This window comes from Macaca nemestrina, chromosome 1 (assembly GCF_043159975.1).
Source record: "Macaca nemestrina isolate mMacNem1 chromosome 1, mMacNem.hap1, whole genome shotgun sequence".
Taxonomy (NCBI): Eukaryota; Metazoa; Chordata; class Mammalia; order Primates; family Cercopithecidae; genus Macaca; species Macaca nemestrina.
The window spans coordinates 114,226,995-114,250,376 of NC_092125.1; the positions used below are offsets into that span (position 1 = coordinate 114,226,995).

Genomic DNA, 23,382 nt, shown 5'->3' on the forward strand with positions numbered 1-23,382 from the left:
CATCAATTTGCAAAAGAGGTCCTTGGCTTGCTTTCTTTTCTTCCTCTTTCCCCTTCTCTTCAGCACATTCTGTTGGCTTGGCCAGTGAGCAGCCTGAAAAGCCTAAAGAGAAGAGGTCTGGAAACCAGAGAGGTGATTATAGCCAAAGCACTGAACAAAGGTGGTTTTGATACGGCCTGTGTTGTCACTGGAGCTAACAGGGAAAAATGAGCAAGAGGGGGACACTTGCCAATTGGACTCTCTCTGATTGGAAATCTCAGAGATGACATCAGGTCTCTGGTGTTCAGCAGACCTGAGAGGCTCACCATGTGGAACACGTTAATGGCATACCATTACCTAAGACTGCTTTGTTCACCTGTTAGACAATGAATTCACTTTTAAAAACTTGGAGATAAAATTTTACAAAACTAGGGTAAAATGATGACAAATGGATAAACAATATGTAGCACAGGGTAAATTTTGACTAGACATCCAACTGACTGAAGATGTTAATAGGTGGTTGGCAAGAACTCTTATAAGAAAAGATGCGGGGTGAACTCTTATAAGAAAAGATGCCCCTGCGAGGGAACTCAGACTCTGCTGAAGCTCAGAAGTTCTACGACTGGAATGGAAAAAATACAATGAAAATGCAAACCTCTCTGAGCCTGAAGTTAATAAAGGCACAATCACAATAAGCTATAGAAACAATTCTCAAATCTCTAATACTGGAGGATCTTTTCTGTCTTCAGAGACTTTATTTTACACCAAGTTGTGTTCCTAAGTTTTAGACTTAGAATGGTGAATGCTTGTTAAGGTGTAAGAATGACTCAGCAACAAAGCATTAATTCCTCTACTTATTAATTCAATGCATATCATTTGAGATCTTACCCTGTAACCAGCACTGTGCTAGAAAACTGGGCATAGAAGAACATGGGACCCAAGCCCTTGAGATGCAAACATACTAGTGGTGGAGAGAGGTGAATTGTTTAATCTTGGCATGGCACTACACCAAATATTGATTTATAGAACTAGTACCTTCTAATAATTAGATCTATCCAATGAAGCATAATAGGGTTGAGGACAAATAAAAGAGGTGGAATATGGTAAATGAATAGGATTAATTTTTCTAAAAAGCAATACACACTGAATACATAAATAAAATCAATAATATAAATCTATGAGACCAATATTATTCTCCGTAGGATAATATATATTATAGGATCATTTCTATTATAGAATAATTTATATATATATGCTATGTAGGATATATTTATGAGACATAGATCCACTGTGGATTAATAAGATGGTTAGGCATGTGTGGTCTTAGCCATTACTTTTTTGGGAGCCCTCCCCACACAATTCCACTACCAAATTGATCCTTGTTGTGACAGACCCCTGGATGGATTACATATGTGTCCATCTGTGGCTGGTTGTACATTATGTTCTTTAGCTAAGGAAGGTCTTCCTGCTGAGGATGTGGCAGGTGGACTCCTTGTGGGAAATGCCTATCCTCTTACTGTTTACTTATTGGTAATGGAACCAGAGGGTGAAAGTTATATCAGATCTATCAAAAAACTGAAAATTTTCCTGGGGATATATATACCAACAGAGGTGGATAACCATTCAAGATGATATCATAAGAGGTATAGTAGATGACATCCAAGATTCTTCCCAGATTTAAAATCTGTGCTTTTACAACTCAGTTCTTTTAGTTGGATTTTAGATTTGAATTAATGAATAAATGGTCACTATTCTATATAGAGTTAACCGCTTAAATAAAATAAAACTGTTAACACTTTTGTCACAGTCTTCTTGCCTATTATGAAAATGAAACTGCTGTGGTTTGAACACATTTCCCCAAGTTTATATGTTCCAAACTTAATCTGCAATACAACAGTGTTGAGAGCTGGGACCTGTAAGAGGTGATTAAGTTCTGAGAGCTGTGCCCCATGAATGGCTAATTAACATAGGAGTGTGTTCCTGATGAAAGAATGAGTTTGGACCCTTTCTCTTTTGCTCTTGCCCTCTCTTGACGTTCCATCTTTCATCATGTATGACTCAGCACAAAGGCCCCTACCAAGTGCCAGCACTATGCTCTTGGACTTCTCAGCCTCCAGAACTGTGAGCCAAATAAACTTTATTGTTTATAAATTACCTAGCATATGGTAGGTTATAGCAGCACAAAATGAACTAGGATAGAAAATGAAGTTCATTTTCTATTTACCCAACAAATAAAACATTGGCAATGTATCAGTATATTATTGCAATTTCATAGTCTTCTAGCACTTTATTATGAACTGAGAAGGGACTGTTCTTTGTCCTTGAGCTAATATTTTGTCCTCATCATCAGTACATGTTCCTGGGAAGAATGAACTAGGAGGTGGAACAATAAAGACCCTGCCATTTTCAGTGAGCCTCCTGTGCCATTAAAGGGAATCCTAAGATATTCTGGTGGGTGGCCAACATTCCAAAACAAAGCAGTAAGACCTAAGCCTGGCCTATCTATTTCTTCTATCCATCCAGGCTCAGTGTGGCTTTATCTGCCTATCCCCTTATTATTCTGAACTCCCTAATTGCCTGGGCTCTTTCTCTCCACAAATAGTTTCATGTACTGTATTCAACATTAACGTAGAGTGACTATGTGGAGATGTCTCCTATTCCTACTTCTAACAGATTAACAGCTAATAAACACCATGCAACACTCTCTTGTCTGAACCTCTTCTTAAAATACAGAGTTTGGTTTGCCAACATTGGTGTATTTAAAGCCTCCAAGATTCCAGGGAAGACTTTAGAAAGTTAACTGTGCAAGTGAGGCCTGTTCAGAGAGGAAATTTTCCAACACAAAGAGTCAATCAGCATATCAACAGTTCATCTGAGAAGAACCTCAGGGTTTCCTATAGTTGTTGTTAAGTAAAGGATATTTGTTCTCACCTAAAATAAAATGTCTTTATTCTTGTTATGTAAGGCTGAAGAGAACTCTGGAAATACATTACCAAGAAAGAAGCACAGGCAGCAGAAGTTTCATCTCAAAAGGGAAAGCTAATCCATTTCAGGAAGGGATGCCATACCACCCACCTTCCAGTGACTTTGCAATGAAAAGATTTATGCCATCTGCTCTTTCCCATTCTCCTCCCACCTTTCTCACAAGTCCCACACTTCTCCTCCCTCTATTTAGTTAAGTGAAGCAGTTTTTTTAAAAAGAAAAATCAGTAATTAGAAGCTGTGTTCAAAGCTTCAAACAAAGCCCCAGCTGATATTTTGTTTTGAGGGTATGGATATCAGCAAGAATATGTCTGAGATAACCTCAATAATCATGTGAAAATGATGTATATCAACATTTGCATATGTATTAGAGATATAGTTAATTGAAGGGTAAAAAGACAGTATACACATGGTCCAATTTATGGAATTTCCAATATAAATGAACCAGGAGCCTTAAAGGAATGTACTTGTAAAATGCTATATACTTCCTGAACTCTGACAGTTTGTGATGACCAAAGACTAGATTGATTATTAGGTTACTAAAATGCAGATGAATGTTTAGAGAAATGTATTAGTCTTTTTGCCTGAGCCATAATTTCTGAGACCAAGCCCTTTCTTTATCTTCAGGTAGGTGTTTCTTACTACAGCAGAAACCCAACTCTATTTCATTGCTTAGCTCTCCTTTTATTTCTGTTGCTCTACTCATCTCTGTTGATTTAAGAAGACATTAAAATCACAGCAGTTTGACAGTTCCATTCATTCTGTACATACCCCAGGTGAGGAGCTGACCCTCAGTCAGGCTGTGTCAGTGCACTGTGGTAATGATGACGACATTGTTCTGTGCTAGAGAAACAGTCAATGTTACTTTCTCCACAACTGTACTCATGATTTTAGTGGCCTTAACCTTTAACACTTACCATGCTTTTTTTTCCCCTGCAGACCAAGCCTCCTTTAAAGGAGGGTCAGAATAAAGTTCCATCATAGTTGTAGATTTGCTTGCAAATTATCTGAATTGGGTTAATTTGTTATTCCCCCTGCAGTCCAGTATCATTGTACCTTGAGTTTTTTTCACCCTAATTTACCCTGATGGTGGTAGATCTTAGTACCTATGTTTTTATTACCTGTTTAACAGTCTACCTCTGGATCTTTGAAAAGTCATTGCATTTCTTGAGATTATTTATGACTTCCCTTGCTGGCTTTTCTCTCGTCAGAACTGGACTTGAAGCCATCATGGAGACTTATGCATTCTGGAGACCTCCTGTGCGCACACTCACCTTCGAAGACTTCACCACCATGCAGAAGCAGCAAGGTAAAGCCCTGGAGCAAGGCCTCTGCTTAGTGACAGGGCCAGGGACAGAGTGGGGAACTCAACTGAATATAGCACATCTGGCCTCAGGCCAAGATATGGGTTATACCAATTCTCCTGGAATGAAGAGAACTCAGGAGCTCTGTAAATAACCAAAGCATCACCACTTGGGTAAACAAGCTGGGTCCAAAGGCAGCATTTCATCTGGCACTCAAAATGCTCTCACCCTTCCTGACAGTGCAGTTATATATTTATAATATCATCATTACATGATATTATGATAATGATGATATTATTAATATTGCTAAGCATTCACATATGCCTTGGTATTTGAAGAGATTTTCTTAATAACTTCATTTATTCCTCATGGTAGCCTTCTCAGTTTTCCCTAGAATAAGAAAAGTTTTGTGATGAGCAAAATCTTCGCTCTGGACAATGGGAATAAATTGTATCAGGTCTCAAGGTGAGGAGTGGGCTGCTGCAAGCCTATCTGAACCTTGCAACTTGTGTTCTTTCCTTTTTTGCTTATATAAAACAACAACCCCCTCAGCTGGTGGACTAAATAGACGTCCCCCTCTACTGCTTTGAACTTTGTGCTTTTTATCCAATTTATAGTTTTTCTTTCCTTGCAGCTCAGGTTGGGAAACCTGTGGCCAGATGGGTCGTGACTTATTTCAGATTTTCTTAGTTTAGTCTGTAGCTTCCCCAGGCATAGCACCCATGTATTATATTACATTCCCTTTTCAGAGGAGCTTCTAACATTTTGCACACTGAATTAGGTTTGTAACCTAAATTGCTGAAATCTGTCGGGTTTTAAGATGAGCATAGTGATTAAAAGCAAAGACTCTGGAGTCAGACTAGGTCTAGGCTAGGCTCTTATCACTGGTCCTTTCTAGCTTTGTGACCTTGGTCAAGTCCCTCAACTTTTCTGACACCCAGTTTTATCTTCTGCATTATATGGAAAAGTAGAATCAAATAGAATTCTTGAATTAAATGAGATCGTCCATTTAAAATCATAGTAAGCATTTAATACTACTTGTTATCGTCTTCATCATCCTCATTATCTTCACCTTCAAGGCCCTTATGTCCCTGTATGTAGACACTTAAGCAAAGTTGTGTCAGGACCAGGGAATATTGCCTTTCTGATAATTAATTATTTAAAACATCATTAGACTGTTCATTTTCACAGGGATCTGGTGAAGTAAGTGATCCAGAATTTCCATCTCTTTTATGTATTCCTCCCTACAAACCTATGATTAGAAGCAGAGTCAATAGTTGTTCAAGGTGTCATCACGGGTTTGAAGCCCTCATGGATGGCCATTAAGAGGCAGGGGCTTAAAGGGACTCAGGAAAATCTAGGCCCCTATCTTTGATGGTCACATATTCTCTAAATTTGAAGCAATTTAATTCTATTCCTGCATTCCAGCTTTCTCACCTACAAAAGAGGGATAATTTTTGTGTCTGTGTGAGGAAATTTATATAAACATGCTGTGTAGACAAAAATGTGTCATTGATTTGATTTAGTTCTGAGATGGCTTCTTTGCTTATCTGCCCTTGCTTTACTCATTGCCTTTCCAAGCTCTAGCTAAGCAGGAGTTTGTATCATGGAGGTTGGTCGGAGAAGGTTGGCAGTGATATTGCCAGTTTCAGAGGGCAGGCATTAATGGCAACAATTGTGTTCAATGCTGTATCCCCAAGATCTACCACAGGACCTGGCACCCAGTACGTACCCAGTGAATATTGAATGGGATCACTTGGTGGCACTGTGACTCAGGTGTGCAGAGCCACTCTCAGCCTTCATCTTGGAGCACAATCACCTAATGTGTATATTTACATGGATATGGAGTAATCATTGAGGGTGATCGTTGGGCAGGCACAGACACAGGAAGCCTGCATGGGTTACTTAGATGTGCAGCATAGTAGGTTTTTTGGTACTTACACTAAAAATTTGCCAGTATGAAAGGTTATTATTGACATTTTGAAAACAATGGTTTCAGATAAACTGAACTTTCAAAACACTTCAGTGACCCTCACTTTTATCGGAAGAGAAGAAAGAACTTGAATTATTGGATACATATGGTGATGGGATGGGGCTAGAGAAAAAGCCAGGACTCTATTAAATAGTTTAATTGGAATATATTTTTGAAATATCCATTGAAGTTGATCCAGATTCTCATTATTAAAAAATATGTGGCTTGGTTTCTTGACGTTAACAAAGGATGTAAACCCAACAACACCATCCGCTCTTCCCTTAAGAACTAAGAGTTTCAGTGACTCTGGACAGTATCACTCATAAAATGAAGAGAAGAGACACAACCGTGCGTGCTGAACTGCTTTGCATCTTAGAAGGAATAGAGAGGAATGAACTTCTAGTGGAAACTGCAGTGGTAGTCTATTTTTTACAGTAATTCCTTTTTAATGAGGTGAGTATTGGCAGTGTTTGCACCAAACCTAAGATTGGTGCCAAATATTAACTGACTTATCCAACTGTCCATATCACCTCATTGTTTCAAGCACATTAATGTCTGTCATGTCACATAGCAGTCCTAGACAGTTTTGTGCTGCTACTGGTGAGAGTGGATCTGTCTTTCTGCATACATGAGGTTAAGGATGCTTTTTTCGTCCTGGCTTTGCTGCCATCTTTTATTTCTCTTGTCATTAAGACTCATCTGCTGATAAAACTTCGAGGAAAGCACTTGGTAAATTCTCCACAGTTTTGCAAAAATTCAAATCTTTTTATTTTTAAAATCACATTGAATAGAGTATTTTAAATAGTTGTTTTAGAGAGAAGAATGCATGAGATTAATTATCTTCTGCCTTTGACACAAAAAAGAAACTGAAGCATGATGCAGTCTAATACAGGGGTGTCCAATGTTTTGGCTTCCTTGCACCACATTGGAAGATGAAAAATCATCTTGGGCCACACATGAAATATACTAAAACTAATGATAGCTGAGGAGCTTAAAAAAACTACAAAAAATATCATAATGTTTTAAGAAAGTTTACAAATTTGTGTTGAGCTGCATTCAAAGCTATTCTTGGCTGCATGCAGCCCTTGGGCCATGGGTTGGACGAGTCTGGTCTAGTATCATATCGGTAGTTAAGCGGTGGCAGAACTAAGTTGAGAGTATCAACGCAGATCTCTTATTTGACAGGACAGTTTCCTTTCCACCAGATTACGTTATTTTTCTTTTTCTTTGTTACTAGAGCTTTAATTTTCCACAAAGATTTTAGTTTGCTCTTCCTATTAATGGTTTTTATTGTTCAACAACTTGAGCATTAACTCTCAATAGGTCAATATTTTATTTTTTTATAAGTTAAGTATATGGTCTTCAGATGTCTTCAGTTAGACTCAAGGACGTTTATGTGTTTGGAGAGTCTAGAGAGGCTGGAGGTTCTGGAGATGAAGATTCTAACTCAGGAATGGCTTTTGCCTGAACACTGCTAGTGACAAGGGGAAAGGAACTAACCAGGCAAGTTATGCTTGGAGAAAGTGACTGAGGCAATATAAACATAGAAGGAAAAGGAAATAAAAGTCCAGGTCAGTTATAGCTAAGTGCAATGCTGTTGTTGTTCTGATGGATATCCTTGAATAAAATATGTGCCTCAACTTCCTCATGTATATAATGGAGCTATTTGAGTGGGCAAAACTGAGAGCTTTGTCAGCAGTGACTTCAAGCTGTTTAATAACTGTTGTTCTAAAAGGAATCATTCTGGACCAATGCCACCAGAACTGCCAACTTTCCATCTGTGGACATGAGGGGACCTGCCATTTACAAAAGCTCTCCATTCTCCAAGAGAGTTGGCAGACATCACTACAGAGCTCAGTACCATTGGGTGTTTCAGTGTTTGTCAGGCAGTTAAAGGGTCAGGATTATGAGTATCTCTGTTGGTGACTGAATTGCATCAGTTTGACTTGTATTAGTTGAGGTTGGTTAGTGAGAGAGATCACCTACTGATCAAGTCATACAAGTAAGATACTGGGAAAGAAGGACAATTAGGTGGACATGAGCCATTGAACTGTGACATCACTGTAATGATCAAAACATAGCCGATTTGCACAGATCTTAGTTATCGCTGAGGTGAGGGATAATGGCCATATGTACAGCTTACCAGTGAATAATCACATAGAATTTTTTTAAAGCACTCCCTTTTTAGCTATAGAAGAGCAATATCCTAATTCTGCACTATAATCATGAAGAGCTCCTGATAGGGGGTAGAGAGCATCTCAATTCAACCCATTAAAACAAACAGTAATTGATTTCATATTTTGTTTTGTCCCCAAAGTTCCTTATGCTCAGCATGTCCAAAACCGAGTCAGCATCTACCTCACAGCCTGGTGCCCTCTCCATGGGAAAGGAGAACACTCGATATCCCGGAATTTTCCCTCCCTGCCCTACCCCCATGCCCAACCATTACTAAGTTCTTAAATCTGTCCACATCTCTAACCTTCCTTGCTACCATACCACTCTGCACTGACGTCGCCTCTCACTGCATGACCGTAATGTCCTCCATAGTCTCTACATTTTCTTCCAAGCCATTCCTCATGTAGAAATGAGAGTCATTTTTTCAAAACACACATCTTTGTGCCTCAACCTTCTCTCTCCAGTCTGCTTAAAGCTGCTCAATGACCACAGTTTACTTGCACCTATGAAAGACATATTCCTTAACATTGTCTCTAGACCTTGCATGTTCTGGCTTTTGCTGCCTCACCTCTAAAATAGAGATAACAACAATGAGAATTAATGAATGTAAAGTGCTTAGGAAAGAGCCTAGGATTTACTGAGTGTTCAAAAATGTTCTCTATGATCATCCTTATTATTGCTATTATTACTACTCTAGTTTCAGCCTATATCACCTCCCCTCGTTCTCTCTGTTGTTTCAGCATCACTCATCTTACTTCCCTTTCTCAAACATGGTGTGCTCTTTCCTGCCACGTTGTTTTCTTTCCCTGGAAGTCTCCTTGCTACCCACTTGCCTTCTTAGTGCTATCTGTCTTTGAGATCACAGCTTAAATAGGATTTCCTTGGGGAAATTCCCTGCCATCTAGAATAGGCCACGTCTCCTTAAGGTGAACTCTTGTTTATTTGTGTCATTCTTTCATTAATGTCTCTTATCCACATTTTTCTCACTATTTTTTCCCCACATGATTAAATCCCTGGGTCCAGACGCTCCCAGTTGGTTGAGTGTATATTCAGTACTCAAATAGTTATTGAATAAGTGAATAAACTCTGCTAGGTTTTATATCATAGGGACTAATGTCAATGTGTTTGGCAAAAATTAACCAGAGACAACTTTGAGATAAAATTTGAAGGGCATGATGATTAGAAAAGAAAAAAGAAGAAAATAAATGAAGAAATTACTCTAAATTCTTTTCTTTTCTTTTTGTTTTGAGACGAGAGTTTTGCCCTGTCACCCAGGCTGGAGTGCAGTGGTACCATCTCGGCTCACTGCAACCTCTGCCTCCTGGGTTCAAGCGATTCTCCTGCCTTAGCCTCCCGAGTAACTGGGACTACAGGTGCACACACCACCATGCCTGGCTAATTTTTGTATTTTTTGTAGAGATGGGGTTTCACCATGCTGGCCATGCTGGTCTCAAACTCCTGACCTGAAATGATTTGCTCACTTTGGCCTCCCAAAGTGCTGGGATTACAGGCATGAGTCACCACACCTGGCCCCCAAAATTCTTAAGTGAAAATAACAAGATAGTAAGTTGGGAAAAATTATTTATGGTCTCAGGAATCCATGTGTCAGTATGTATAATATGGGGAGTGAGTAAAATGACCTTGAAGCTTTAGTACTAAGAAGTAAGAGTCACTTGTTCACTCATGCAGTCAATTAACATTAGTGTTTCTCATGCTGTTGTGGGTAATGTTAAGACTTCTCAGGATAGAAATAATGACAAGAATAGTTAATTAAGGTGATATACTTTGAAAGAAAGAAACCCAATACAAGAAAAAATATGAGTATTACTGTTAGGGAAGACTACAAACTTCACTTAATTCTAGGCATCCTAATGTTATTCCCACAAGATCACACCATTGGTTTTCCTGCTTTTATTTATATATCCTTCCTTTTATGTCTTACCTAACTGCATTTCACAAACCTATCAGAGAATGGTCACTTTGATGTCTTTAGACACTCCTCTTTTATCTTCTCACCATTTGTGGGGTTGTAATTGTTTTTTGAAATTACCTTTTTGTTTAGATTTGTGCATTTCTTTCTACTGAACTTTTAGAAAAATTAAAAAAACCCAGCAGCTGTTGTTTTTCTATTCTGTACATTATATTCCTTATTTGTCATGAACACTAATATGAAAAAATCATCTTGAAAAGTTGCCAGCATTTTCACTTCATTTTTTAGCCTGTTCTTATTGGTCAGAATGAGGCCAGCAGCCATTTAAGAGATTATGTATATTTTTAAAGTAAAGGCACTATCTTATTAGATATTTTTTACAGAGCTAGATGTCTATTTACATAGCTGAAATACCGTGTTTCTACTCATAGGTGATTTATCATGTCTTAGGAAGGAATCATCCATAGCTTCCATTTGACAAAGTGGTTCACAGTCTAGTCCTACCGTTGTCATTTTTATTTCTGTCTCTTCCAACTTTATCTTAATATTCCTACCCCTTCAGTTTCATAGTGGAATTACCTATAGAATTAGGGAGGTATATCAATGAGGATTCTTACTGTTGTAAATAATATAAAACCCAAATGGCAAAGCAAAAAAGAAACTCATTGGGTCATGAAACTGAAATGACTCAAATAGCCAGTTTTAGGCAAAGCTTAATGTAGGCACCCATAAAAGATCATCAACTCCATTTCTCAACTTTGCTATCATCCTGACTTTGTTCTCAGGTTCCCCATGGTATGAATATGCTTACCAGAACCCCTGGACCTACATATTTTGAGGTTTAAATCTGATGAGAAAAGGCATGTACCTTTCTCCTAAGATTTCTACCAAAATCTCATTGAGTCTACTTGCCTTTAATCGAGTCATCTCAATTTTAATTACTATGGTAGGGGGGAAAATGATGCTTTGATTGTCCAGGCCTGAGTCACGTGCCTTCCCTGAAGGTAGGGGTGAAGCAGTGAGAGTGGGAGAAAGTGTGCAGTGGTGGGAAAACTAGATACTGTTGCCAGAAAGAAGCAGATTAATTCTAAATGAAGATAACAGATGCATGCTGCGGCAAGGAAGGCAGTAAAACAAGTAGCGGAGAAAACAATTAAGTTAATGGAAAGTGAAGAAATGCTGCAGTCCACCTAAGGAATGTGGTAGGTATAAAATAGGACCATCTAAGAAGCAGAACACAGAGGACCAATGTGCAAAATGAGGATTGGATGAATATATTCAAAGCTATTTTAAAGAGAAGGAGTTTAGGTCTGTGCATTCCTTTGACTTTTATGGAGAACGATTCATTAGGAATCTTTCTAAGATTGAAACCACACGCTTCCTATTAGCACTCTAATGTTCACATTTGCATTATGAGGATGGTACTCATCTCAACTAAGTATTTCTTTTGTTGAGATGAACAGTGCTGTGCTCATTAAACTTTATGATCTCTGGGTTTATTCTCTGGGATCAGTCTATAGGGTGCTGATATTTTACCTCTTACCTGTTTGAAAGCCTCAAAGAAGACTTCTCAGGGATACACAGTGAATCAGCACTCCTCAGAGACAGATGCCATTGAATTATACGAGAGAAGAGTCTGGCTCATGGAACCAAGTAATTACATGGAAATTTATTCTTTACTAGCCCAGATGGAGTTTCGCCTTACTGTTTTTCAATTTGGGGGGAGGAGGAAGAAAAGCACAACAAAATAAATTGAAAAAGAAACTGTATGTGAAAGCCCTCATATTACAATCTGGAAATGATCAATTTAGAGATGCAAAAGTCAGCAGGTTTAGTATTCAGGATTTTCATGGTCACATTTAACTTGTCTTTATGGTAAAATGAAGTATATTCTATGTTATTGTCTTCATACGGAATTACTGCTAAACGTATCCTTTTTGGTTGTTTTGGCCATTAGCCTTGGATATTGGAGCAAGTTAATGTCATATATGAATTTTCATGTGTGCCGCCTCATGTTGGCCCATGGGTAAAATAGGATGAAGGGAGCTGGGGCTATAGGAGATTGATCCTACAGACCCTACAGATCCTACAGGACCTACAGATCCTACAGATGCTTCCGAACTCCTGAAAGTTTTAAGCTACTTAGGGCATTATATTTTAATCACTTCTCAGAAGTGAATTAAGACCTCTAAGGATAGTGGGAATGACAACAGTCCAGCTATTTGTGTTCTCTCAATTCCACTTTGCTTCATTTGAGGAAAGATGGAGACAGGGGCAGTCATTCTTGTCCTGAACTGGAAGTGAGGGAGGATGGACAGATAATTCAGAGAGAAACCAGAGTTAGGTTAGCCTTTGGAAATGTGGCACAGGTAGGGCCATAGCTGCTACCTGGCCTAGTGTTCCATCATTCACAGCAATGGAGGTTCCTCTAGCATGTTACAACAAACATGTAGCTGTTGGGACATAATGCTCATCAGGGTGGGGAGAGGCCAAGATGCTTAGCTCCACAGACAGAGTCCAACACTGCAGAGCCATTCACATTAGAACCGAAGTTCCTTTCTCCTTCCTTCACTCTTCTCTCATAGAAGAGAATAGTTAATGCTTATGTGCTGAGCTAGGTGCAGTGGCTCACGCCTGTAATCCCAACGCTTTGAGGCTGAGATAGGAGGATTGCTTGAGCCCAGGAGTTTAAGACCAGCCTGAGCAACATAGTGAGGCCCCATCTCTACTAAAAATTATTTTTTTAAAAAATTAATGCCTATGTGCTAAATACAGGTATGAGCACTTTGTAATATATGTTATTATATCTTATCTATTTCTCAAAACATCTCTACAAAGTAGATATCAGCAATTCCTTAATAGTGTAAAAGGCTTGGAGATGCTAACTTGCTACGGTTCTGTCCTTAATCAGTAAGACAGCTTGGATTGGAACTGGGTTTGTTTGACCCTATAGACCACACTCACCCATTAAATAAAATTTCTGTCAAGATGCTCAGAGCACTTAGGACCTGGCAGGTACAGAGGCGAGGAGGGCACAGGGAAGAGAGGCACGCTTTGCTTTGAGCGGCAGCTCTTACCCTCCTATATCAGTGTGGCCTGGCCTGGCCTCCCACCCTGCCCTAGCTTTTCTGTGATGAGAATCTCTAGTCAGCCAAGTGTTGAAAATGAACAAGGAGGATGGGCTTCCTCTTTGTGCTCATTTTGCTCTTGGCTGGAAATTCCAGTCTTATTTAACAGTTAACAAGCTGTTAGATCATAGGAGGAGAAAGACTTGTCAGTATCTTGGTTTGCTTCTCTGTAAAATGAATACCATAGTCTTCTCTTTCTATGGGGACTTTGAAAAATAGCTGTTATCTGTATTGAGTACTTTATGTGCACAAGAGCATTTTTTGTTTTTTTGTTTTTTTTTGAGACAGAGTCTCGCTCTGTCACCCAGGCTGTCATCCGGAGTGCAGTGGCCGGATCTCAGCTCACTGCAAGCTCCGCCTCCCAGGTTTACGCCATTCTCCTGCCTCAGCCTCCCGAGTAGCTGTGACTACAGACGCCCGCCACCTCGCCCGGCTAGTTTTTTGTATTATTTTAGAGATGGGGTTTCACCGGGTTAGCCAGGATGGTCTCGATCTCCTGACCTTGTGATCCGCCAGTCTCGGCCTCCCAAAGTGCTGGGATTACAGACTTGAGCCACCGCGCCCGGCCAAGAGCATTTCTTCAAAGTGCATGGAGGCAAGGTGACCTTCTCTTGGACAGGCTTGCCCCTGCCTCCTTCAAACAGTAGTTCACATGGAGGCTTCACCCACTCAAGCTCAGCAGGCCACCAAGTCTCAATTCCAGTGAATGTCATTTAAAAGCCCAAGCAAGCTGACTACAAACTTTTTAACATGTGTCTTTCATCTGCTCAGCAGAAATCCCTGTAACTTGTTAATAGTTCCACCCTCCCCCCACCTTTTTTTTTTTTTTTTTGTAGTGAAACCAATTGAGGCCTCAAATCAGTACCACTCGTTCCATCTTGGGCCATCAGAGAAAACCATTTAGAGTTGTAGGAAGTCGTCTGTTCCACCTTATGCTTCCTGCTGCAGGGCTAGAACCAGTGCTTGATGGAATATACCTATAACAGGACAGTACGGCATGCTGAACAGGTGGTCTCCTCAGGGACCACATAAACACCAGATCAGGGAGAGCAAGGATGAACTTTCAAAGAGAAGTGATCAGATACTTATCCCATAAAACACATATCTCTTTACAGCTGGAGTCAGGTTTCTCCATTTGTGCCATAGCATTTATTTCAGAGAAGCTCATGGCATTTAGAGTGGAAAATAAGGAAAATGTGTAGGATGCCTCAAAGAAGAACTACACTCTTGAAATAAATCCTTGAGATTTCTGCAAGGCACAGAAGGCCTGGCCATTCAGCTGTATAGAAACAAGACAGATGAGATGTTCTTTCTCCTCCTTCTAGAATATTCTCCTGCCAGACATCCTTCATTATATTAAAATAATTCCATGGAAAGTACTTGTTGGTAATTCATGCTTTATATTACTTGAAACCTCAGTTACAGATATGCTGAGAAGGACAGAAACTGAGGCCCACTGGTTCAAGTCCCTGATTTCACAGCTAATGAGAATGAAGAGGTGGCCTGCACTGGACAAGGTTAATAAGCCTAGAATCAGACTCAGGGCTCTTTCCAACATGGCCAGCTGCTGGCTTCCTTCTCCCAGTGGTATTTACAATGTTGGCTTTGTCTCAAATTGTGGAATAAAAATCATTTTACTTTTTTTTTTTAAGGGATTTTTAAGTTGAGTATTAGAAATGAGGAAGGAGAAGTTTCTGAAATGACTCTATTAAATACAATTCTTCCTTGAAAGTTCATTGGGGGAAATTCTTTTGAAATTCTTTTGTTATTAGTTAGGCTTTGTCAAAATTTACCTCTGAATAAACTATTATAACAACAAGAGCCAAATTTGTACTTCTATAGCCAGCACTACTACCTATGTCCATGGCTGTAAGCTGAATGCTTTTTTTTTTCCTGCTAAAAATTAACCCTAGGTTCCTCTTTGAGGGCATCTGTCTCTTAATTGACACATCTGGGACCCCTGAGTCCTTAGCACACTGTGGATGGTTTCTTTGTATTTCAATGTCTCTGGAATCCTGCTTTTTTTTTTTTTTTTTTTTTTTTTTTTTTGAGACAGAGTTTTGCTCTTGTTGCCCAGGCCAGAGTGCAATGGCGCTATCTTGGCTTACTGCAACATCTGCCTCCTGGGCTCAAGAGGTTCTCCTGCCTCAACCTCCCAAGTAGCTGGTATTACATGCGCCCACCACCACACCTGGCTGATTTTTGTATTTTTAGTAGAGACAGGGTTTTACCATGTTGGCCAGGCTGGTTTTGAACTCCTGACCTCAAGAGATCCACCTGCCTCGGCCTCCCACAGTGCTAGGATTACAGGCATGAGCCTGTGCGCCGAGCCCCTGCTAGTTTTTATAACATTCTCTTCACTGAGAAAAACCTTATTCCTGCTCTTTTCTACCTAAAATGCCCCTTACCCTTTTATAATGCTCATCTTCTAAGAGTCCCAACATGAGTGCGTAGGTGATCTAAAGGATATTAGATTCCTTGGGGGAATCACAGCTCTTGACAATGCTGGGAAACTCCTAACCTTGCTGTGAAGGAAGAAGTTACATCATGGAAGATTCTCTATGGAAGACAAAGCAACTGCTCTTTCCAGAATTCAAATAAAGGGCCCTGCAGCCCTAGCACTCACCCATGTCTTTAACTTCCATTGGATGAGACAGAAGGCGGATGCTACACTACTCCTTCCTGACTTTGGGAAAGAGGAGGCTCGTAAAGGTCATTTTTGGCCTTCTTAAACTATCTGAGAACACACCGAAGTAGGTTGGATTGAACTGGTCCTCAGTCTGTTGGTGTGTCATCCACCTGTCTAGCTCTAACATTCACACGTCGTAAGATCAACTCATTCAAACACAGATTCAGGAACTTTTGGAAATGAAAGGAATCTGGAGTTCCTCTAACCCAAAGTGTGGTCTCTGGACCATCACCTGAAAACTTGTTGGAAATGCAGATTCGTAGGCCCCACCCCAGACCTACAGAATCAGAGACTCTAGGGATGGAGTCAGCAATCTATGCTTTAACAAGCCATCTAGCTGATTCTCATACACACTCAAGTTTAGGAAGGACTATTCTGAGTACTTAGAAATGAGGAATTCGGGTTGTATGATTGGTTCTTAAGCCACCCTACACATCTGGGGGAGCTTTTAAAACAATACTGATATGGAGGTCCCATGCCCAGAAACTCTCCTTTGGTTCATCCGAGGCAGGATCCTGGAACACCAGCATTTTTAAAAGCTGCCAGGTCCTCTATGCCCGAGAACCACTGATCTAAGTTAATTCCTCATCTCTAGATGAAGAAACTGTAACCTGCAGAGGGTAAGTGATGTGCCCAGGGTTACCTGGGCAGTTAGTGTGGCAGAGTTGTGAGCAGACCCAGATCTCCTGACTTTCAGGTCAGTTTAAGGCCTGTTTAGCTTCTTGTTCTCATAAATATCAAAACTCCAAAGACTCCATTTACAGTCTTTCTTCCAGTCTCTGAGAATGGGCATGATCTCATAAAAGGAGATCAGCAGAGCCTCTGGTTCATAATGCTTTTGTTTTGGGTTGGCCTTGCTTTATTCTAATCTAGCCCTTATAATTGTGTTCCCAAATGTCTTTCATGTGATGCAACTTCAATCTCATACCCCAGGCTCCACTGCTGTGCACCCCCAGGCCTCAATTTTGACTTGGCACTCTCTTCCATTACCCCATTTCCTCTGAGATTAGGGTCCTGCTTTGGTGTCCTGCATGTTTGGCTAGAAGAATAAAAATGGCAAAGCAGGCAACAGCCCTGGAATAAAATACATATTTAATGCATTTCCATTAAGAATGGGAAGAGCTGAGCTAGTGGATTTTAATGCTGACAGCAGAGGTCTCTTAGAAAGTGAATTTGATGGTGAGAAATGGCAACGTGAATCTTGGAAGGTTTATTGTTATTTTTATACAAAGGACTTACTAAGGCTCTTACAGAGAGAAACAAACAAAAGAATTTAGTGTTGTTTTTGATCACGGTCTTCTGGAATGTGTATGTGTGTGTGTGTGAGTGTGTGTGTGTGTGTGTGTATGACTGTATGACTGTGTATGTGTCCACAGGTGGAATCACTTAGCATAGGTCTGCTGAGTTAAGAGGAAAAATGGTTCTGTAAAAATCAGGCTTATCTTGGACATTTCAAGGCGCCTCCAGTATGGCTTGCATATGACTTAGGCAGACTCATCTTAAAAGACTCTGTCTCAATAGTATTCACATTTTATTTTTCAGGAGGCAGCACAGGCACTTCCCCAACCACCTCCAGCACTGGGACACCATCCCCTTCGGCTTCTTCTCATCTTTTATCTCCATCCTGTTCTCCTCCAACTTTTCATCTGGCCCCCAACACTTTCAATGTGGGCTGCCGAGAGAGCCAGCTGTGTAATCTAAACCTCTCTGATTATCCACCATGTGCCCGAAGCAACATGGCTGCCTTGCAGAGCTACCCAGGGCTGAGTGACAGTGGCTACAACAGGCTTCAGAGTGGCACCACTTCAGCCACTCAGCCCTCTGAAACCTTCATGCCTCAGAGGACTCCATCCCTGATATCCGGAATACCAACTCCTCCCTCATTGCCTGGCAACAGCAAGATGGAAGCCTATGGTGGCCAGCTGGGGTCCTTCCCCACTTCCCAGTTTCAGTATGTCATGCAGGCAGGCAATGCTGCCTCCAGCTCCTCATCACCACACATGTTCGGGGGCAGCCACATGCAGCAGAGCTCCTACAATGCCTTCTCCCTTCACAACCCTTACAACCTGTATGGATACAATTTCCCCACTTCCCCTAGACTAGCTGCAAGCCCAGAAAAACTGAGCGCCTCTCAAAGCACTTTACTCTGTTCTTCTCCTTCCAACGGGGCCTTTGGAGAGAGGCAGTACCTGCCGTCAGGGATGGAGCACAGCATGCACATGATTAGCCCTTCACCCAATAACCAACAGGCAACCAACACTTGTGATGGCCGGCAATATGGAGCAGTTCCAGGCTCCTCCTCCCAGATGTCCGTGCACATGGTTTAAAGGCCAGTCCAAACACCACGGAGCATTTGGCAATCAAGGCCCCAGAGTCTCCGTGGTCAGATCCTCCTCTTTGGGAGTCCAGTGCCTTCAGAAAACAGGAACTGTGTTTTTTTTTTTTTTTTTTTTTTCTGGAGGATGACATATCCCCAAGAACTAGAGACACCTTTAAGCCAGTGAGGGATACTTGTGGTAGAATCATCCACAACTCAGTGGCCATTCTCCTGCCTTCCCAGACCTTAGTTTTATAAAGCATTGTCTGTTCCAGAGTGTCCTTTGAAGAGACTGAATAATCACTTCGTCATGATGTTAAGGGAGATGCTAGTGTGTGGCAGCCATGAAAAGTTACACATACACACCCACATACAGACAGACCTACCAATACATACATGCGCACACACATATATATTCATACACAGTTCATACACATGCAATCATACATGCACACGGACTCTGAACTGGGTGAACTCTGTGGAGGGAGGCCCAGAATGGGTGCTTTCACCAAGAATTTGTCTATGTACAACTCTAGATGGAGTGGGCCAGCAGTAGCTGCCAGTCTCTCTCCCCTGCAGCTTCCTCTACTTCTGGAATGAACCATGTATTCATCTCCCCATGGATGAGAGTGGAAAGACGTCAGTAAAACTGGACTTGGCTTCCGGAAAAAGATTGCTTTTGAACTTTGGCTCTCTTCACTTGTGTGCTATCATTGATATTCCCAGTGGTGCCTGTGGAAAGAGGGAGAAAGAACAGCTGAACAGGAGAAAGACAAACAGGAAGAACAGAGAACAGGAGAGAGGTGGAGAGCAAGAGTGACAAAGAAAGTGTGAGCAATGATGAGAGCTTTAATTCACCAAGGAGATGTGTTTTTGGTTTGTCCGCCCAAATGCCGCCTGCCCCACTACAGGCTATAGAAAGAATCATGGCATTACTGAGGAGTAAACGTCTCTGGCACATTGAGCATGGTCAGGGCATTGGTCAGAGGGACAGAGCAAGGAATGCATCCTGAGCCTACAGCTCTGACCACTGTGATCCAGAAGAGAGGTGCACTACGTGGGAAGTGCTGATTCCACAGCATGCAGCCTGGTAGGGGAAGGGAAATAGAAGGGAGTGAAGAAGGAATAGTTTTACAATCTCGGAAGATGATACCAAGAGCAGAGGCAACAAATAGAGGCCTGACCTCCAAGTGCCGGATCCAGACACCTAACCTAGAATGCCTGCCCGCTACCCCTGTGGCAGGAAAAATCCCCTCATGTCCCAGGCAATTGCAGATGGGTCTTCTATACCTTCTACCTGCCCTTAGATCTCCATTTTTATCAAATAGTTCATTGCATTTTGAAGTTTTGGGTTTTTTCCTTCATCTTTCCCTTTCCCTTCAAATCTTTTAATGGTAAGAAAGCAAGTGAAGCTTGGTGCAAGCTAAAATTTTTAAATGGTGTGGAAATGCAAATAATACCAAGTAAAATAATACAGATATTATTAAGATTTCTGGTTTTGAGGTGTTGTAGATAAATGTATTTATGTGCCTAGTGGGGAATCCAATATTATGAATATGAAAAAGAGGGCAATAAAAGGGTATGTAAAATATGTATGAAGAAAAGGTGTATAAAAATTTGCCCTTATGCACGGAACTCTGTTTCTAAGTGCCAAGCACAGAAAGCCGCTAAATAAAATCTTTGCAATTGTTTTCTGCATGTTTGTTCATACAGAAAAATCAAATAACAGCCTTGTGCATCTTCATCGTGCATTACAGTGAGTATAGAAGTTTTATATATGTTACTCTATGTGATCTTTATATAGACCCCATGAAGTGAATATTAGCATCCTTTTATATGTAGTAACTGCATTCCAGAGAGATTGAATGAATTTGGCAGCATTATCCAGCCTGTCACAGAGGGAATGAGGACATGAAACCAGATCTTTTGACTCTAATGGGATTTTTGCCTTCGTGTTAGCTGCAGAAACCTGTGTGAGGCTAATAGTAATTGTCATCATTACTGTGTGTCACCTGATACTATACCATGTATTTTACATGATTATCTTATCCTCCCACAATTCTGTGAGATAGGTAATATTTGAATCATCATTTTATAGATCCAGAAACGAGCTTATAGAATGTTAAATATTTGACCAAGTGGTGGAGCTGGCAATCTGACCCTATGGTCAATTAGCACTGTCATTCAGCAGTACCACGAGGCACTTCGACAGTCAGGAAATAAGACATATCTTAAGGCACTGAGGTGAGAGTGCCTCTGAGGCTGGATTTTGTTTGGTGTATTGAACAATAAGCATACACTATCCTCCTTGAATGCATCACTGCAGCATGAGGAGAGTGGTTTGGAGTTGTCATGCACCAACTGACAAGTTAGACTAATAAAGAGGCTAGGACTATGCCATTTACAAGAACTTCTGTATATTATTTCATTGGAGCCTCACAATAACCATGAAAGGTGGACAGGCCAGGAAGTATTGTTTTGCAAATGGAGAAGTAAAAGATAAACTCTGTGACCTGCCCATTCTTAAGTGGCTGAGAAGTAGCAGAGCCAGGACTTAAAACCTCCTCCTCTTGCCCCTACTCCAGACTGTTTCCTGGTGGACTGTTACACTGGTTGCTCACTGACCCATTTCACCAGGGTTTGATTTGGTGGGCTCAGGTTGCCAACCACCACAGCCATTCACTGGAAATGGAGGTTGGTTTGGGAGAGCAAAAACCTTATACATTGCTCTGGTTTTATAAATAACTGCAGAGGGTGGCATGCTAGTTAATTCCATTAGCCATCAGATCATTGCCAAAATAGCTGGACAATGACTGACTGAGTACCTCTACAGATTGTAGGCTCTCTGGGCATGACATGCCTCAAAACTTAGAAAACCACTCCTATTTGGAAACCTTGCATCACCCCTTGGTTTCATAATGGTATAACAAAAACAACTACATGTGAAGCTTATGGTTATTATTATTATTTTTTAATTTAGCAGCATACCAAACATTGTTCACTGATCTAACACCCTTTGAGGTTTGGGGTGGTAGATAATCATAGTATGCCAATCAGAAAACTTGACATAGAAATCTCCATATTTTCATCCAATAGTAAGAATCATAATTTCAGTAATCATTTAGAATATTAAATACAGAACATTTTTGTAATTTGGGTTAATTAGAACAATCCAAGTTAGTTACATTGAATTATGGCATATGTTTCTATGTGTACCTGAAGAAGTAATAAAAATGTTTTTTAAAAAACAAACTGGATAAAGAATTGTGAAGAATATGCTCTATGCAATTCTCTTTCATGAAATAGTGAGCATTTATTGGAATTGGCATAGTGATTACACAAAGGGGTGTTTACTAGAAGGATTATTCTTCTATAGGCTAAGGTGCTCTACAATTGCTCATTTTTCTAGGGGGAAGGCTATCTTGTTCATCTTTGCATCCTCAATAGCTAGGACAGTTCCTGATCTATTATAGAATCTCAATACATACTTACTGTTTAATTTGTTGACCAAAGCCTTTTTTTTAAGGATGGTAAAAAATGGTTGCATGGCTAAATAATATTATTTACTCCAAGTTAAAGCTACCTAAGTTAACAAAGGTTTATTGTTTTTCATATAGTATTCTGTGGTAGATTAGTATAAATTTAAATAGTAGCTAGCGAGCATCCATTATACAGAATGAAGAGAATGAAGAGTAAAAAACACACCATGGTTTCTTTCTTGAAAGCGCTTGCTTTTTAGGCAGCCATTCACAATGAGGTTAATGATATAAAAGGCTCTGGAAATTCAAAGACGACGTTTAGGGTAAGAAGGAGAGGTTAGTGGTTTTCATTGGTGAGGCAGAACTTCTATTGAACTTTTAAGGATGCTCAGAATTTTTATAGAAATAAGAAATGGTGAGCTGAGAACAAAATAAGATTTTAAAAGACAGTACAATGAATAAATATTGGAGGAAAAATAATAGCATTACAATTTAAGGAGCAATTTAATAAAGATAGAGATATCCAGAACTTTCTTACAGCCAATAGATTAGTATCTTTTTCTATGGAATATTTTTTCATTAGTGAGAGTTTTGAGAGCTGAGATCCAAGAGCAGAGCTGTTTGGTTGATGCCAAGTGTTTAATTCATTGCTTAGTACTTTGAGGATTTCAGAGAAGCTCTGTTGTACCAATTTGCATTCAGTAAGCTAAAGGAGAGTTGTCTTCCCAAGGAAACCCAGCCGCAAAGATGCATTTCACAAAAGCTTTTTTGCTTATGATCATCAACTGGAGATTTGTTCCCCACAACTATGTCAAGGTTCATCAGGTTCAGTTCAATAAATATATAATGCTCTTTGTTAAGTGCTGCTGTAGGCACTGAGAATGTAGCAATGAACAACCAGATATGTTCTTGCCTTTAAGGAACTCATGGTCTGGTGGGAGACTGATATTGAATACACTAGCAAGTAAATGAATAATTTCAGATTGCAATGATGACTTTGAGGAAATTAAAAATAATAAAATGATGGAGAATGACTGGGCAATGAAAATGAAGGCTTATTTAGATAGGAGTTTCTAAGAGGGCTGCTCTCAGAGGGTGATGTTTGAGCTAGTATAAATATAGCCATTTTCTTAGAATTGGCTTACTGTAACTTGTGCTGAGGGCAGCCATGCCTCACTGGAAGATGTGCTCAGCTGGTCTTGTATCAGCGGAGGCCAGGCATTTTTGTCTTTACAATAGCTTTGTAGTATTGATACTAATTTTTTGAAGTCTTCTTGGGACTGGAGTAATTTAGAGACTCTTCAAAATGTGAATCTATCTTCTACACAGCCCGAGTAAAATAATATTTTATGACGTTCTTAGAGGATGAGAGACACGTTTCTATCTAACGTTGTGCAAGGTTAAAACTAGTGATCAACCAACCAATT

General features: G+C 40.2%; 1 protein-coding gene across 2 annotated transcripts in view; it reads left to right on the top strand.

Moving 5' to 3' along the window:
• Positions 1 to 22,510, top strand: part of LOC105479089 (T-box transcription factor 15) — a 108,510-nt gene extending 86,000 nt beyond the window's left edge. For both annotated transcript variants that reach the window (XM_011736891.3, XM_011736893.3), the window contains exons 7-8: positions 4,173 to 4,270; positions 17,702 to 22,510. In XM_011736891.3, the coding sequence (XP_011735193.2) occupies positions 4,173 to 4,270; positions 17,702 to 18,486 (883 nt within the window). In that variant the 3' untranslated portion in view covers positions 18,487 to 22,510. The remainder of the gene's footprint in view (positions 1 to 4,172; positions 4,271 to 17,701) is intronic.
• The last annotated feature ends 872 nt before the right edge of the window (positions 22,511 to 23,382 follow it).